The following is an 18,065-nucleotide window of genomic DNA, read 5'->3' as shown; positions in this document are numbered from 1 at the left end:
ACCAGACAGCATGATTTTCTTGTATTTTTTTAATTTACAGATAGCCAGGTTCACACGCAAACATTAATGCCAAACACAGTATTTGTGTTTAGTGAGTCATTTTTGTTGGGATGTTTAGTGAGTCATCCCTTCAGAGGCTGTAGGGATGACAATGTGTTGATAAGTGTGTGAATTTACCTGCTGTCCTGTCTGAGCATTCGAAATGGAACGAGTACTTTTGGGTGTCAGGGAAAATGCATGGGAGTTAAAAAGTACACATTTTCTTTAGGAATGTAGTGGAGTAAAAGTAATCAAAATATAAATACTTCAGTCAAGTACAGATACCCCAAAAAAACTTCTTAAATAGTACTTCAAAGTATTTTTACTTGACCTATTTTTACTTTTACACCACTGGCCAGCAAGATGATGGGTTAACAAGCTGCTCTACCTGGTCTCTGCTGAGAGGGATGGGCTTCTCGAACACAGTCCAGATCACAGACTCGGTACAGCCGGGGGTGGTGAGCGAGCCCTTGTAACGGTAGTAGTTACTTAGGTTCTGCTGGGGAGGAATCAGCTGTTCCAGAGAAACTGACACCAGAGTTGTATTGGCACCTGCAACAACACAGCCCGTACATTGAGAAACATTGAGCAATGAAACAAACAGACAAATTGTATTTGCTACACTGAAGTTATATTAATCTTAGCAAAACATTGGTGTTGGGTACCTGCAGACAAACGGAATGTGGGAGAAACAGAAACAATTGAGACAAATTATTATTATTTTTTTTTTTACTCTGTTTATTAAGTTTTACACACACACACACACAGACAAGACAAAGCAATATAATATACTCAACTAGAATTTAAAAAAAATACAAATACAAATAAAATAATTGCTTTAAAGATACCATACTTTAGACAAGTTAAACATACCAGGCAGAAGGCTACAGAGGTTAAAGGGCAATCTATAGTACAGGGACAGAGCAAACACCTCACCATTGTTCCTGTAAACAGTCAAGGGATAAGGGTGGAGAAATGCAACCACTCACAGAGAGTCATGGCCACAGACCGACCATCCACTGGACAGTTTTTTTTACAATGCTTTAAAATAAAATAAAATAAATTATTATTCATGTAGGCGTGAACAAAATGTAAAAATAACTGGGAAAAACAAGCTCACACTTCAGTCTCTGCCTGGGCAAGATGAACAAGGCATCTGCGGATCACAATCAATAAGCACATGGACCTTAATGCCCCCCCCAGCAAAAACACAGAGAGAGGCTCCTCCAACCCTTAAGTCACAGACTTATTTTAGTATTTAATTGGAATGCTATCAGAGGATGGACTGTTTAAAGTAAGACCGAATTGGGGGAGATTGAACTTTTCCTGCAGCTGAGAAAAAGAGGCAAATGTATCATCAAAGAATAATTGGGCTAGTGAGGAGAGGCCTAGTGAGTGCCAAATGCCAAAAGCCCCATCATTCAAAGATGGAGGAAATAAAATGTTCTGATTGATTGGGCCTGATAGAGAAAAGCCTCGGAGGCTAAAGGCTAAACGGAACTGATTCCAAATTTTAAGAGACTGCTTTACAATTGGGTTGACACACCTTTTGCCTAGGGACACTGGGAGAGACGAGCGCAGCACAGAGGAAAGTGCTGCAGGTTTACACGATTCAGACTCCATCTAGACCCAGAGTGGTCTAGGGCCAGTAGGATCAGTCTGCAGCCAGTACAGAACGACTCTGAAATTTGCAGCCCAGTAGTATGTCTGAAAATTTGGTAGAGCTAAACCCCCCAATGACCTAGGCTTCTGTAAATGTTTTCTACCAATCCGTGGTACCTTGCCATCCCAAATAAAATGAATGAATGTTTGATCCAGTGAAATAAAAAAAGATTTTGGATAAAAATGGGCAAACATTGAAATAAATATAAAAATTTGGGCAACACATTTATTTTAATGACATTAATCCTTCCGATTGTTTCAATCTGTCTGCTAGAGCAACAAAGTTTTCCTGAAACAAATTTGAATATTTCCTTGTCACTTTTACTCCCAAGTAAGTGAATTGATCCCGGACAATCCTAAACTGAGAACTTGTGAAAGAGCACTTTAAAGCAGCCTTGTTTACCGGAAAAAGCTCACTCTTGCCTAGATTCAGCTTGTACCCTGAGATTGATCCAAACTTTTTAAGAACAGATAGGGCACGTGGCAATGAGGTATCGGGGTTGGAGATAAACAAAAGGAGGTCGTCAGCCTATAGCGAGACTTTCTGCTCCCAGCCCGCCCTGATTATGCCTTGAATGGCATCATTAGAGCGTAGTGCAATGGCGAGAGGCTCGATTGCCAAAGCAAACAACAAGGGGGAGAGTGGGCAACCCTGTCTGGATCCGCGGTGCAAGGGAAAATAGTCAGAGGACAAGTTATTAGTCCGTACCGAAGCCATGGGGGAAAAATAAAGAATCTTTATCCACGCAATGAATTTGGGGCCAAAGCCAAATCTATAAAGGGCAGCTGTTAGGTAATCCCACTCAATGCGGTCAAACGCTTTTTCGGCATCAAGTGAGACCACCACCTCCGGGTCCTCCGACGCTGGGGAGTAACAGTATGTTCATAAGGCGCCTAATATTGAAAAATAAATGCCTATTTCTCACAAAGCCAGTCTGGTCAGAGTGTATTACTTGGTGCAGCAAGCCTTCCATACGGATGGCTAAAAGCTTAGCTAGGATTTTGTAATCACAGTTTAAAAGCGAGATTGGGCGATAGGATCCACATTCCAGGGGGTCTTTGTTTTTCTTTAGTAGTAATGAAATTGAAGCCTGATAAAGACTAGGCGGTAGCTTTGAAGTATTGAGGCACTCTGCAAATAGTCGAGACAAGAATGGGCAAAGCAGACCAGAAAACGTCCTGTAAAATTCGGTTGGAAAACCGTCCGGACCCGGTGATTTACCACTTTTCATTGCGGCCACTGCTGTTGCAATCTCCTCAAGCGTAAATTCTTCTTCTAGACAGTCATGGGAGTCTGTATCAATTGAAGGCATATTCAAGCCATTAAAGAAGGAGTCAATCAGCAAGGGGTCTTGAGGGGATTCAGAGGTGTATAGCGCAGAGTAAAATTGTTTAAATTGATCATTGATCTCTTTATGTATAACTGTGGTGGCACCAGACGGGGTCCTTATTTGTGGGATTAAACGTGAGGCCTCAGATTTACGGATCTGATGCGCAAGGAGTTTACTGGCCTTGTCGCCTTGTTCATAGACTTTGTATCGAGCTCGCAAGAGTAACTGTTCAGCTTGCCTGGTAGAAAGCTCATCAAATTCAGATTGGAGTAGTTGGCGCTCTTTATGCAGATCAGAGGAAGGATCCGTAGCATACTTCTCATCCAGTGTGGCTATGGACTCGCTCAGGTCCCGAAGTCGCTGGGAGCGAACTCTGTTTTGGTTGGCTGTATAATAAATAATTTGGCCACGTAGGTATGCTTTGAGAGACTCCCGTATGGTAGAGCAGGACATACCTGGTGTTGAATTAGTTTCTAGGAATAAGGTGATTTCAGAAGAGATGAAATTGACAAACTCCTTATCTGAGAGTAAAATGGGGTTGAGACGCCATTGATAACACATAGGAGGTCGCTGGGGAAACTCTAGTTCAAGCACTAATGGTGAATGGTCAGAGATAACAATACTCTCATAAGTACACTGCCGAAGGTTAGGCAGAAGTTTTTTGTCCAAAAAGAAGTAATCAATCCGGGAGTATGTTTGATGAACATGAGAATAAAAGGAATATTGTCTATCTGTAGGATGTAGGAAACGCCAGGCCTCAAACATAGCATATTTCTGAAGAAAGGATTGAATAAGTAGGGCACATTTAGATGGGCCTGTATTTGTTTGTGAGGACTTGTCAAGAACTGGGGACATTTTACAGTTGAAATCCCCCCTAAAATCAACAAATGAGAATCTAAATTGGGAATAGTAGACAGAAAGGAAGAAATGAAACTTGTGTCATCCCAATTGGGAGCATAAATACTAGCCAAAACAAGAGGGGTAGAAAACAGTTCACCGGTTACTATGACGTATTGTCCCTTAGGATCAGCAATAACCTCAGAAGCTACAAAGGGAGTAGCTTTATCAACCAGAATAGCAGCACCTCTTGATTTACTATGAAAGTTTGAGTGGAACACTTGACCAACCCAGTCCTTACGCATCCTAAAATGCTCACCAGTCCTCAAGTGAGTCTCTTGTAGAAATGCAATATTTGCATTCAAACCCTTTAAGTGTGTCAACACCCTCTTACGCTTCACCGGGTTGTTAACCCCTTTGGTATTCCAAGAAATATACTTGATCGTATTATTTCGGCCCCTCTGGGCATTCCCGTTATTCAACCCTGTCATTAGAGCATAGAATGGAAAAGCAATGAGCGCCCAAAACCCCCAGAATAACTTGTCTCAGAGTAATAATGTACGGTGGTAAATGTTTGGAAAAAGTACAGGAAAAAAACAGATAAAAAACTAAAAAGACAGAATGACAACATTAGAACTGAACAATTCAACCTGCCCCCCCACCCCCTCCCCCCATCCCAGACAATACCTCCCCAAATGAGGTACAAGCCTAAATAGAACATGTTCTCTTCGCACAGTATGTCTGTGAGAGTGCGGTCTTAAACCTAAACCACAGTCCCGCTCTTTAAAGTCGCGTTTTGTTAGTGGATCAAGCAGCAAAAAGAAAGATTTGTATGTATTTTTTCAACAAAAAAAAAGGCAAATCCCTTGTGCAAACGGAATGACAAAAGCACCACTTGTAGATGTATATAATTGTATTCCCAGTCTTATAACAGGCATTGAGAGAGAAAATAAATAAAATGTATAAAGGCTCTCAGCCAAAAATCTAATTTGAAGTAAGGAAATCGTAGTAAGACAATCAAAAATAATAGTAATTATAATAGTAGTCTAGTTGAAGCTGAGACAGCTTTTACAACCAATACCAAAAAACTACGTGTGCGTTAAACGTTTGCTGGGCATAAATGACGCTCAAAACTTTAAAAATTAAAGTGAGGCCCCAAAAACCGTGTAGCCTCGGGAGACATTTACTGTTAACTGGGTCAATGCAAACGGATGCAGTAAACAAATAACCAAAAATATTTTGAGTCACTGAGACAATGTGTAAACAAACTAAATAGGTGAGCGAGATAATCACGCACACTAGATGATCAAAACATTAGATCACCTCAAATAAGCCTGAATAGTTTCACCAACTATACAAGACTAGCCTGTTATATCTAAGCATAATTGTACCACAAGTGGGTTACTTACTATCCACAGTTCGCAAGCAACAGTTGCTGAACTGTGAGCATATTCAAGACTTCTTGATGTGACGTTGAATGTGAGCCATAGCCTCATCCGGAGATTCAAATGTGTAGTCTTTACCCTCGTGAGATATCCATAAACGGGCCGGGAATCCCAGTCCACACTTGGATGGTCCCGAAGTACTCGTTTGGCCTGCCCGAAAGCTGCACGCTGCCTGGAAACAGTGGGGGAGTAGTCCTGGTAGATGGAAAAGCTCTGTCCTTGAAAGCTCAGAGTGGTATTGCGGGCTCGTCGGAGGATCTCCATCTTCTCATGAAAAAAGTGCACTCGAAGAATTATGTCACGGGGCCTCTCCCCATCCCGGGGCTTTGGGCGCAGCGACCGGTGGGCTCGATCAATCAGGGGCTTTTCATCTAAGGCAAGAACATCCTTCAGCAGCCCTGAAACGAAATCCGTGGCGCGATGCATTTCGGCGGACTCTGGGACCGATACAAGTCTCAGATTATTGCGAGAGAATCCCTCTAGACTCACACGCAGTTGTTGTTTTGAGTATTGTGATTGCTGGCACAGTCTCGTTCCGCAGGATGGTTAAATCTGCTTTTAAAGTATCAGAAACCTCCTGTATTCTGGCCTCAATCGTAGCAACCACCTTGTGTTTTCATTTCAACTATCTCAGAGCGTAGTAGTTTGATGGTTAAAGTGTGCGTCCCCGGGCCCTCAGACTCAGGAGAGGGCGGTGATGAGAGCGGGTCTTGTAGGCCGGGTTTTCTCAAAGTCATGCTTTTGGCCTTATGTTTGGTCGACAGGCTGACATTCGGAAGCGAAGTAGTCTTGTTTTTTACGGAAAGGGATCACCAAATTAATATTTGAAAATAAATACGGTTCTGCTGCAGAATTCACATAAACTTTAAGAATACCACGGGAGCAAACGGAAAACACGTCAGTCGCACATGGCGTCCCCTACCATCCCCCCGACAAATTATTTCTGCAGTGCACATGTTACATACTGTACAAAGTTACATTCATCGTAGCATGTATTCGTGAAAACGTTGGCCTCTCGGGGCTGATAGGGCAAGACACAGAGGAAAACATTGAAGAAATGAGGGAAGACATCTAATCACCTCAGCCTTTCTTGTTGATCGTTGCGCATCAACAAAATTAAACTACTGTATGTAATGATGAACAGTATCTGCTACACAGGAACTAAAATACACATAATGATTTATGTATTACATGTACAAAGATACATCAATCTTAGCAGTTTCTCATTTCAGTGTCTCAGCTGTGAGTGTAGCTGTGTATGCAATTTTGTAAATCAAATTCATGAGACATGTCATATTGTTAGCAAGATGGATCTGAATAACACATACGGTTGCTAGAGGAAGCATTAGTTATGACATTTATTCACCAGTCATCAAGATGCGCTGGAGGGCTCTTACAACGGGGTCATATTTTCTGTTGGCACTGAGGGATTCCTGAAAACGATACGAAATAAGAATCATGACACGTACATGTACAGTGCCTTTGGAAAGTATTCAGACCCCTTGACTTTTTACACATTTTGTTGCTTTTACAGCCTTATTCAAAAATGGATTAAATTGTTATTTTTTTACTCATCAATCTACACACAACACCCCATAATGAAAAATATATATATTTTTGAAAATGTTGCTAATTTATAAAAAATATCACATTTACACAAATATTCAGGCCCTTTACTCAGTACTATGTTGAAGCACCTTAGGCAACGATTACAGCATTGAGTATTCCTGGGTATGACACTACAAGCTTCTCATACCTGTATTTGGGGAGTTTCTCCCATTCTTCTCTGCAGATCCTCTCAAGCTCTTTCATGTTGCATGGGGAGCGTAGCTGCACAGTTATTTTCAGGTCTCCCCAGAGATGTTCGATCAGGTTCAAGTCCGGGCTCTGGCTGGGCCACTCAAGGAAATTCAGAGTCTTGTCCCGAAGCCAAACCTGCACTGGCTTGGCTGTGTGCTTAGGGTAGTTGTCCTGTTGGAAGGTGAACCTTCAGTCTGAGGTCCTTTGCCCTCTGGAGCAGGTTTTCACCAAGGATCTCTCAGTACTTCGCTTTGTTCATCTTTGCCTCGATCGTGACTAGTCTCCCAGTCCCTGCTGCTGATGCTCATCCCCACAGCATGATGCTGCCACCACCATGCTTCACCGTAGGGATGGTGCCAGGTTTCCACCAGACGTGAGACTTGGCTTTCAGGCCAAATAGTTCAATCTTGGTTTCATCAGACCAAATAATCTTGTTTCTCATGGTCTGAGAGTCTTTAGGTGCCTTTTGGCTAACTCCAAGTGGGCTGTCACGTGCCTTTTCCTGAGGAGTGGCTTATGTCTGGTCACTCTACCATTAAGGCCTGATTGGTAGAGTGCTGCAGAGATGGTTGTACTTCTGGAAGGTTCTCCTATCTCCACAGAGGAACTCTAGAGCTCTGTCAGAGTGACCATCGGGTTCTTGGTCACCTACCTGACAAAGGCTCTAATCCCCCGAATACTCAGTTTGGTCAGGCGGCCAGCTCTAGAAAGAGTCTTGGTGGCTCTAAATATCTTGAATTTAAGAATGATGAAGGTCACTGTGTTCTTGGGGACCTTCAATGCTGCAGAAATGTTTTGGTACCGTTCCCCAGATCTGTGCCTCAACACAACCCTGTCTCAGAGCACTACGGACAATTGCTTCGACCTCATGGCTTGGTTTTTTGCTCTGACACTGTCAACTGTGGGACCTTATATAGACAGGTGTGTGCCTTTCGAAATAATGTCCACTCAATTGAATTTACCGCAGGTGGACTCCAATCAAGTTGGAGAAACATCTCAAGGATGATCAATGGAAACAGGATAAGCCTGAGCTCAATATCGAGTTTCATAGCAAACAGTCTGAATACTTATGTAAATAAGATATTTTTGTTTTTATTTTGACAAAATGTGCAAACATTTCTAAAAACTTTGTCATTATGGGTTATTGTGTGTAGATTGAGGAAAAAAATTAATGAAATCGATTTTTAAATAAAGCTGTGATGTAACAAAATGTGGAAAAAGTCAAAGGGGTCTGAATACTTTCCGAAGGCATATCTACATACATCTCAACATATAAATATACGTATACCTACATAATATTCTAAATAACATACAAGATAAAGACAGATTTCCATTAGGGTTATTGCACGGTCCTATAATGCATGCATAATATAATGTAATATCATTATCCTCCACATTTTGAGTCTTGCCATGGATATATCTATTCAAAGTCAAAGATTGACTGGGTATGGCAAAGAGTTTAGCAAATATGAATAAAAACATAATGAAATGTTAACCTCATAGAAAAATCCAAGGACTGCAACTCCTATAGGGTCTTTCAGGGCATCTTCCAATGTTGAGTGTTCCTCATTCATGTGAACAATATGCAGCTGTAGAAAAGAGTATCAATAGAAATGTGTTATAGATAATGTCACAAGCCATTCCCAATAGTAGCATTTAAACACCATCTGGGCTCAGGTTATGGATTTGTTATCAATGACAGAAATCGCAGAAAACTTTTCACTTTCACTTGAGTGTGTGTGTGTGTGTGTGTGTGTGTGTGTGTGTGTGTGTGTGTGTGTGTGTGTGTGTGTGTGTGTGTGTGTGTGTGTGTGTGTGTGTGTGTGTGTGTGTGTGTGTGTGTGTGTGTGTGTGTGTGTGCTTGCATGCATTGAATAGTTGACAGTGCATGTCAGTGCAAAAACGTAGCCACGAGGTCGAATGAATTGGCCATAGAGCTCAGAGACAGGACTGTGTTGAGGCACCAAGACTCTTCGTAGAGCTGGCCGCCCAGCCAAACTGAGCAATTGGGGGAGAAGGTCCTTGTTCGGTGAGGTGACCAAGAACCCGATGGTCACTCTGACAGAGCTTCAGAGTTCCTCTTTGGAGATGGGAGAACCTTCCAGAAGGACAACCATCTCTGCAGCACTCCACCAATCAGGCCTTCATTGTAGAGTGGCCAGATGGAAGCCACTCCTCAGTAAAAGGCACATGGCAGCCCACTTGGAGTTTGCCAAAAGGCACCTAAAGACTCTCAGGGAATGAGAAACAAGATTCTCTGGTCTGATGAAACCAAGACTAAACTCTTTGCCCTGAATGCCAAGTGTCACGTCTGGAGGAAACATGGCACCATCCGTATGGTGAAGCATAGTGGTGGCAGCATCATGCTGTGGGGATGTTTTTCAGCAGCAGGGACTGGGAGACTTGTCAGGATCAAGGGAAAGATGAACGAAACAAAGTACAGAGAGACCCTTGATGAAAACCTACTCCGGATTGCTCAGGACCTCAGACTGGGGCGTAGGTTCACCTGCCAACAGGACAACAACCATAGCCCAGACAACGCAGGAGTGGTTTCGGGACAAGTCTATGAATGACCTTGAGTGGCCCAGCCAGAGCCCGGACTTGAACCTGATTAAACATTTCTCGAGGGACCTGAAAACAGCTGTACAGCAACACTTCCCATCCAAGCTGACAGAGCTTGAGACGGTCTGCAGAGAAGAATGGGAGAAACTCCCCAAATACAGATGTGCCAAGCTTGTAGCGTCATACCCAAGAAGACTCGAGTTTGAAATCGCTGCCAAAGGTGCTTCAACAAATTACTGAGTAAAGGGTCTGAATACTTATGTAAATTCAATATTTCTGTTTTTTCTGAAAACCTGTTTATGTTTTGTCATTATGGGGTATTGTGTGTAGATTGATGATGAGGAAAAAACAATATGATACATTTTAGAATAAGGCTGTAAAGTAAAAAGTCAAGGGGTCTGAATAGTTTCTGAATGCACTGTACATGACATTACCTCCATGGGGTACTGCTCTCCGTCGATAGTGTGTTCCGACCCTGGTCCTCCGTTCTTTCCCCAGTGCAGGTGAAACTGCACTACCTTATATGGCTTCTCCAGGTCTCCACCAATCACATACGGTTGGTGAGGCACATTCACTTGAACTTGAGGGGGAAGACACAGTGAAAATCAGACAACAAAGGATTAAAAAACGTTATATATATGTATAGAAAACTGCATGCTTTTGGGGGGAGGTGGGGATATCAATGACAGGATGTTTTCTCTTTGAATTAAAACATTTCCAGGTAAAAGGCATATTTCTAAATGTGCACATTTTTACACCATTTTTTATTTTATTTCACCTATTTTTAACCGGGTAGGCGAGTTGAGAACAAGTTCTCATTTACAACTGCGACCTGGCCAAGATAAAGCAAAGCAGTTCGACACATACAACAACACAGAGTTACACATGGAATAAACAAATATACAGTCAAAAAAGTATACATACAGTGTGTGCAAATTAGGTAAGATAAGGGAGGTAAGGCAATAAATAGACAATGGTGGTGAATTAATTACAATATACCAATTAAACACTGGAGTGATTGATGTGCAGAAGATGAATGTGCAAGTAGAGATACTTGGGTGCAAAGGAGCAAGATAAATAAATACAGTAAGGGGATGAGGTAGTTGGATGAGCTATTTAAAGATGGGCTATGTACAGGTGCAGTGATCTGTGAGCTGCTCTGACAGCTGGTGCTTAAAGCTTGTGAGGGAGATATGAGTCTCCAATTTTTGCAGTTCATTCCAGTCATTGGCAGCAGAGAACTGGAAGGAGAGGCAGCCAAAGGAAGAATTGGCTCTGGGGGTAACCAGTGAGATATACCTGCTGGAGTGTGTGCTATGGGTGGGTGATCCTATGGTGACCAGTGAGCTGAGATAAGGCGGGGCTTTACCTAGCAAAGACTTGTAGATGACCTGGAGTCAGTGAGTTTGGCGAAGAGTATGAAGCGAGGGCGAGCCAATGAGAGCATACAGGTCGCAGTGGTGGGTAGTATATGGGGCTTTAGTGACAAAACGGACGGCACTTTGATAGATTGCATCCAATTTGTTGAGTAGCGTCATCGCCGAAGTCGAGGATCGTTAGGATGGTCCGTTTTACGAGGGTATGTTTGGCATGAGTGAAAGATGCTTTGTTGTGAAATAGGAAGCCAATTCTAGATTTAATTTTGGATTGGAGATGCTTAATGTGAGTCTGGAAGGAGAGTTTACAGTCTAGCCAGACACCTAGGTACTTGTAGTTGTCCACATATTCTAAATCAGAACCGTCTAGAGTAGTGATGCTGGACGGGCGGGCAGGTGCGGGCAGCGATCGGTTGAAAAGCGTGCATTTAGTTTTACTTGCATTTAAGAGCAGTTGGAGGCCACGGAAGGAGAGTTGTAGGGCATTGAAGCTCGTCTGGAGGTTAGTTAACACAGTGTCCAAAGAAGGGCCAGAAGTATACAGAATGGTGTCGTCTGCGTAGAGGTGGATCAAAGAATCACCAGCGGCAAGAGCGACATCATTGATGTATACAGAGAAGAGAGTCGGCCCGAGAATTGAACCCTGTGGCACCCCCATAGAGACTGCCAGAGGTCCGGACAACAGGCCCTCCGATTTGACACACTGAACTCTATCTGAGAAGTAGTTGGTGAACCAGGCAAGGCAGTCATTTGAGAAACCAAGGCTGTTGAGCATGCTGATAAGAATGTGGTGATTGACAGAGTCGAAAACCTTGGCCAGGTCGATGAATACGGCTGCACAGTAATGTCTCTTATCGATGGCCGTTATGATATCGTTTAGGACCTTGAGCGTGGCTGAGGTCTACCCATGACCAGCTCTGAAACAAGAATGCATAGCGGAGAAGGTACGGTGTGATTCGAAATGGTCAGTAGCCTCTTAGTGCGTAAATCCCTCTAGCGGGATCAAAATCGACAACATCCAGTGAAATCGGAGCACGCCAAATACAACATCGTAATATTGACCATTCATGAAAATACAAGTGTCCTACATAATTTAAAAGCTTAACTTCTTGTTAATCCAGCCGCTTTGTCAGATTTCAAAAAGGCTTTACGGCGAAAGCATACCATGCGATTATCTGAGGACAGCGCCCCTCATACGAAAGCATTACAAACATTTTCCAAACAAGCAGAGGCGTCACAAAAGTCAGAAATAGCGATTAAATAAATCACTTACCTTTGAAGATCTTCCTCTGTTTGCAATCAATCCCAAGGGTCCCAGCCACATAACAAATGGTCCTTTTGTTCGATAAAGACCTTCTTTATATCCCAAAAAAGTCAGTTTAGTTGGCGCGCTTGATTCAGTAATTCAGTTTCCCTCGTTAAAAATGCATACAAATTCATCTCAAAAGTTACCAAAAAACAAGCCTGAAACTCTTTCAAAAGACTGTTGACATCTAGTGGAAGCCCAAGGAACTGCAATCTGGGAGGTAATTCCTTTGATTTTCCCATAAGGAATCATTTGGATGGGCAGACACCTAAAAAAAAAAAATCTGGATGGATTCTCCTTGGGTTTTCGCCTTCCATATCAGTTCTGTTATACATTATTTTAACAGTTTTAAAAACGTCAGAGTGTTTTCTATCCAATACTACATGATTCCATGTGTTATTTCATAGTTTTGATGTCTTCAATATTATTCTACGATATAGAAAATAGTACAAATTAAGAAAAACCCTTGAATGAGTAGGTGTTCTAAAACTTTTGACTGGTAGTGTATGTTTTTAAGGATGTGCGTATGACCGCAAACTTTTATATAGACTGGCCTAAATTAAACATACCAGAGTGTCCATTGTTTTTGATCAGGCCACTGAAGGAATCCTGGTATTTTCTGAACTGGAAGGGTGTGAGGCGCTCATCTGTTAGGGTCTTCCTGTGGACGATGTTGATGGGGGATTGGGCTCTGCCTTCACAGTCTTTGTTGGCATGGTACCACTTCTCAGGTCCTGTAGAACGGTGAGGAGAGAAAATACTGTACACCATCAAGCTCTGATCGCAAGCCCCAAACGAGGAATGTTCAAGTTTATGTTTGTCTGAGTAAAACTGTTTTGAATGGGTAAGTGTTTAAATGGGAGATTAGGGAGGGACAGGTATGGATGGATAGGTGGGTGTAGAGGAAGTGGATTTGTGGCTGTAACTGTCAACTCCCTCCTTTTAACAACTTGAACTTGTGACGTTGACACAAAGGTAAGAGAAGATCCAAGTCAGTGCAGTGTGTTGCATGGAAAGTTCAGTCACGGTGTATCAAAATCACCATTACAAGGGGTGGCACAGGTATGCTGGGACTGGTAGCACCAATCTGGAACAACAGGAGAAACATAAGGGAGCCACATGTTCAGTAGTATACTCCATACATAAAATATAATCAAATTACACCATCTGTTTTATGACTGTAATACATTGTTAAAGACCTACTTCAGGTTCCCTAACACCTCATTTATCATCTGATTTACTTAACAAATCTAAATAGGCGGTCCAGGTATCCTCATGACATGGCACAAGTGGGGGGGGGGTGAGCCTTTCCTGTTTTGTCCGCTATTGCTCTTCTTTTGTTCCTGCACGCAAAGGGGGAGGCCGATGACCTCAGAGTGCACCCATCAGACCAACTCCTTGAATTTCCAACTCCTTGAATTTGTGCCAAAAAATTTTTTCAATTACCCTTTAAGACATGGCCCGGTAGTAAGATATATTTTTTAAACCTCCCGCTTTGGGCTGGATGTGTCAATAATTAGTTCATACATGCATAATCTATGAGCATAATTATTGTCTTACCTGAATTAGTCACGAAATGCCTAGTTTGAAATCCACTGTTTTCTGGCATCTGTGCGACACCATTTTCCCTACATTTACCCCCACAAGGGCCAGCCCAATAGAAATGTGAATTTCTGCCAATGAGCTTCAGAACCTCGCCATTTGTGTGACAGCTAGCAGGATGTGCACACAGTAGAGCAAGAGAGAGAGCAATTACGTGGTGCACATATCTGCACATTTGTGACATAGTACGCAATTTTCGTGGCCGGTACTTTCAGAACTACTGGCAAAAAGTATACAAAAGTTCTAGAGATAATCTTTTAAAGGGGCAATCAGCAGTTGCTTAATCCGTTATTGGACTAAATGTATAATATGTACCAATTGATGCTTGAAGAATATAACTTAAATGCCTCATGAGCTTAGTTTAACCACTGTACCCCAACAGAACACAAAATATAAGCTTATTTTACTCCAATGCTAGTAAACAAAGTAAATGTAAACAAACACTGTATAGCCTCAAAACATGGTTAGAGATACCATTTCGATATCATGGACGCATCCATATTGCTGTCCATGAATTTGAAAGTGATTATATCTCCAGCCGCATCCCTCAGCTTTTTATGGAAACAGTGGTGGGGAGTACGTTTTGTTATTGTTTCAACTGCTTATTGGCCCTTTAAGTATGTGTACTCTATTGTATATACATTGCCTTTGGAAAGTATTCAGACCCCTTGACCTTTTCCACATTTTGTTAAAATTGATTAACTAAATAAAAATCCTCAGCAACCTACACACAAAACCCCATAAAGACAAAGCGAAAACAAGTTTTTTGAAATGTTTGTAAATGTATTACAAATAAAAAACAAATACCTTATTTACAGAATTATTCAGACGCTTTGCTATCAATCAAATGTCAATCAAATGTATTTCTAAAGCCCTTTTAACATCAGCCGATGTCACAAAGTGCTGTACAGAAACCCAGCCTAAAACCCCAAACAGCCAGCAATGCAGCCAGCAATGTAGAAGCACGGTGGCTAGAAAGGCCAAAACCTAGGAAGAAACCTAGAGAGGAACCAGGCTCTGAGGGTTGGCCAGTCCTTTTCTGGCTGTGCAGGGTGGAGATTAGCCAAGATGGCCAAGATGTTAAAACTTTCATAGACGTTTTACCAGCAGGGTCAAATAATAATAGTCACAGTGGTTGTAGAGGGTGCAACAGGTCAGCACATCAGGAGTAAATGTCAGTTGGCTTTTCATTGCCGATCATTCAGAGTTAGAGACAGCAGGTGCGGAAGAGAGAGAGGATCAAAAACAGCAGGTCCGGGACAAGGTAACACGTCCGGTGAACAGGTCAGGGTTCCATAGCCGCAGAAAGAACAGTTGAAACTGGAACAGCAGCATGACCAGGTGGACTGGGGACAGCAAGGAGTCATCAGACAAGGTAGTCCTGAGGAATGGTCCTAGGGCTCAGGTCCTCAGAGAGAAGAGAATAAGAGAGAATTAGAGGGAGCATACTTAATGCCAGGTCGCAGTTGTAAATGAGAACTTGCTCTCAACCTGGTTAAATAAAGGTGAAATCATTTTTACCTCTCTTGGGTAGGGGGCAGTATTTTCACCTCCGGATGAAAAGTGTGTCCAAAGTAAACTGTCTGTTACTCAGGCCCAGAAGCTAGGATATGCATATAATTGGTTGATTTGGATAGAAAACACTCTTTCTAAAATGGTTAAAATAATGTCTGTGAGTATAACAGAACTGATTTGGCAGGCGAAACCCCGAGGACAAACCATCCAGGGGGATTTTTTTTTTAGGTCATAGGATTTCCCCAATTTTTGGGGGGGGGGATACCCTTATTATTAGGAACCTGGTTGCAGTTCCTATGTATTCCACTAGATGTCAACAGTCTTCACAAATTGTTTGATGTTTTTCTTTTGAGAAATGAAGAAGTAGTCCTATTCATTGTAAGTGTCACTCCAGGTGGACTCTACTGTTTTGGTGCGCGTGAACTGGACCGCGCTTCACATTGTTTTTATCCAGTATTAGAAATGGTTTATTCCGTCTTAAATTGTATCGATTATTTACGTTTTAGGGTATCTGGGGTTGGATTGGATTGGCCCGACCGACCAGTGCTCTCGCACATTGGCTAACCGGGCTATCTGCATTGTGTCCCACCACTCGCCAACCCCTCTTTTTACGCTATTGCTACTCTTTGTTCATCATATATGCATAGTCACTTTAACCTGTACATGCTACCTCAATAAGCCTGACTAACCGGTGTCTGTATATAGCCTTGCTACTCTTATTTTCAAATGTCTTTTTACAATTTTATTTCTTTACTTACCTACCTACACACACACACCTTTTTTCCCGCACTATTGGTTAGAGCCTGTAGAGCACACGTGACAAATAAACTTTGATTTGATTTGATTAGGAACGTTGTTTGAAATGTTTGGACCAAAGCGGTTGGACCAAGTTTACAGGTAAGTCAGATATTTTGTAGGCATGTTGGGCGAGTTGAAACAGGTGTATTTCTGAATAAAACGTACCAAATAAATGGACATTTTTGGGACATAAAGAAGGACATTATCGAACAAAAGGACCATTTGTGATGTTTCTGAGACATTTTGGAATACCAACAGAAGAAGATCTTCAAAGGTAAGAGGCATGAATTATTTTGCCATTTCTGATTTTTGTGTCGCACCTGCCTGGTTGAAATATGATTTTCATGTGTTTGATGCGGGGCGCTGTCCTCAGATAATCACATGGTTTGCTTTCGCCATAAAGCCTTTTTGAAATCTGACACAGTGGCTGGATTAACAAGAAGTTACGCTTTATTTTGATTTATAACACATATATTCTCAAGAATGTAAAATATTTGAATTTGGTATTTTTTTACTTGGCGCTCTGCAAGTTCACCGGATGTTGGCCAGGTGGGACGCTACCGTCCCACCGTGCCCTAAGAAGTAAAACAATTCAAATAAATTCACACAGGACACCGAATAAGACAGGAGAAATACTTCAGATATAACAGACTGACCCTAGCCCCCGACACATAAACTATTGCAGCATCAATACTGGAGGCTGAGACAGGAGTGGTCGGGAGACACTGTGGCCCTGTCCGACGATACCCCCCGACAGGGCCAACCAGGCAGGATATAACCCCACCCACTTTTCCACAGCACAGCCCCCACACCACTGGAGGTATATCTTCAAACCACCAACTTACTACCCTGAAACAAGGCCGAGTATAGCTCACGAAGATCTCCCACACGGCATGACCCAAAGACCTCACCCACGGGACAGGAAGACCACGTCAGTGACTCAACCCACTCAAGTGACACACCCCTCCTAGGGACGGCATGGAAAAGCACCAGTAAGTCAATGACTCTGTAATAGTGTTCGAGGCAGAGAATCCCAGTGGAGAGATGGGAACCGGCCAATCAGAGACAGCAAGGGTGGTTCGTTGCTCCAGTGCCTTTCCGTTCACCTTCACACCCCTGGGCGAGACTACACTCAATCATAGGACCTACTGAAGAGATGAGTCTTCAATAAAGACTCAAAGTTCGAGACCGAGTCTGTGTCTCTCACATGGATAGGCAGACCATTCCATAAGAAATGAGCTCTATAGGAGAAAGCCCTGCCTCCAGCTGTTTGCTTAGAAATTCTAGGGACAAGAAGGAGGCCTGCGTCTTGTGACAGTAGTGTATGTGGAAAGATCTTTATATTGTAAAGATAGGTAGCAGCAAGCCCATGTAATGCCTTGTAGTTTAGCAGTAAAACCTTGAAATCAGCCTTCATTTATTTATTTCTGTAACATTTATTTAACTAGGCAAGTCAGTTAAGAACAAATTCTTATTTACAATGACGGCCTCCTGCCTGCGGGGACGGGGGCTGGGATTTCAAAAAATAACATATAAATACAGGACAAAACACACATCACAGCAAGAGAGACAACACAACACTACATAAAGAGAGACCTAAGACAACAACACAGCATGGTAGCAACACAACATGACAACAACATGGTAGCAGCATAAAACATGGTACAAACATGATTGGGAACAGACAACAGCATAAAAGGTAAGAAGGTAGAGACAACATTACATCACGCAAAGCAGCCACAACTGTCAGTAAGAGTGTCCATGATTGAGTCTTTGAATTAAGAGATTGAGA

General features: G+C 42.4%; 1 protein-coding gene across 2 annotated transcripts in view; it reads right to left on the bottom strand.

The window, feature by feature from the left end:
* The window catches only part of LOC109893035 (carbonic anhydrase 4), a 31,518-nt gene that overhangs the window by 2,770 nt on the left and 10,683 nt on the right, over nt 1–18,065 (bottom strand). The window contains exons 2-7 of one of the 2 annotated variants that reach the window (XM_020486029.2): nt 13,401–13,445; nt 12,928–13,092; nt 10,111–10,256; nt 8,611–8,703; nt 6,681–6,747; nt 428–591 (exon numbers count right to left, since the gene is read on the bottom strand). In XM_020486029.2, the coding sequence (XP_020341618.1) occupies nt 428–591; nt 6,681–6,747; nt 8,611–8,703; nt 10,111–10,256; nt 12,928–13,092; nt 13,401–13,445 (680 nt within the window). The remainder of the gene's footprint in view (nt 1–427; nt 592–6,680; nt 6,748–8,610; nt 8,704–10,110; nt 10,257–12,927; nt 13,093–13,400; nt 13,446–18,065) is intronic. The other variant, XM_020486030.2, reaches the window with a different exon arrangement.

This window comes from Oncorhynchus kisutch, linkage group LG6 (assembly GCF_002021735.2).
Source record: "Oncorhynchus kisutch isolate 150728-3 linkage group LG6, Okis_V2, whole genome shotgun sequence".
Taxonomy (NCBI): domain Eukaryota; kingdom Metazoa; phylum Chordata; class Actinopteri; order Salmoniformes; family Salmonidae; genus Oncorhynchus; species Oncorhynchus kisutch.
The sequence above is the reverse complement of the archived record's forward strand: the minus strand, read 5'-3'. Positions and strand labels throughout refer to the sequence as shown.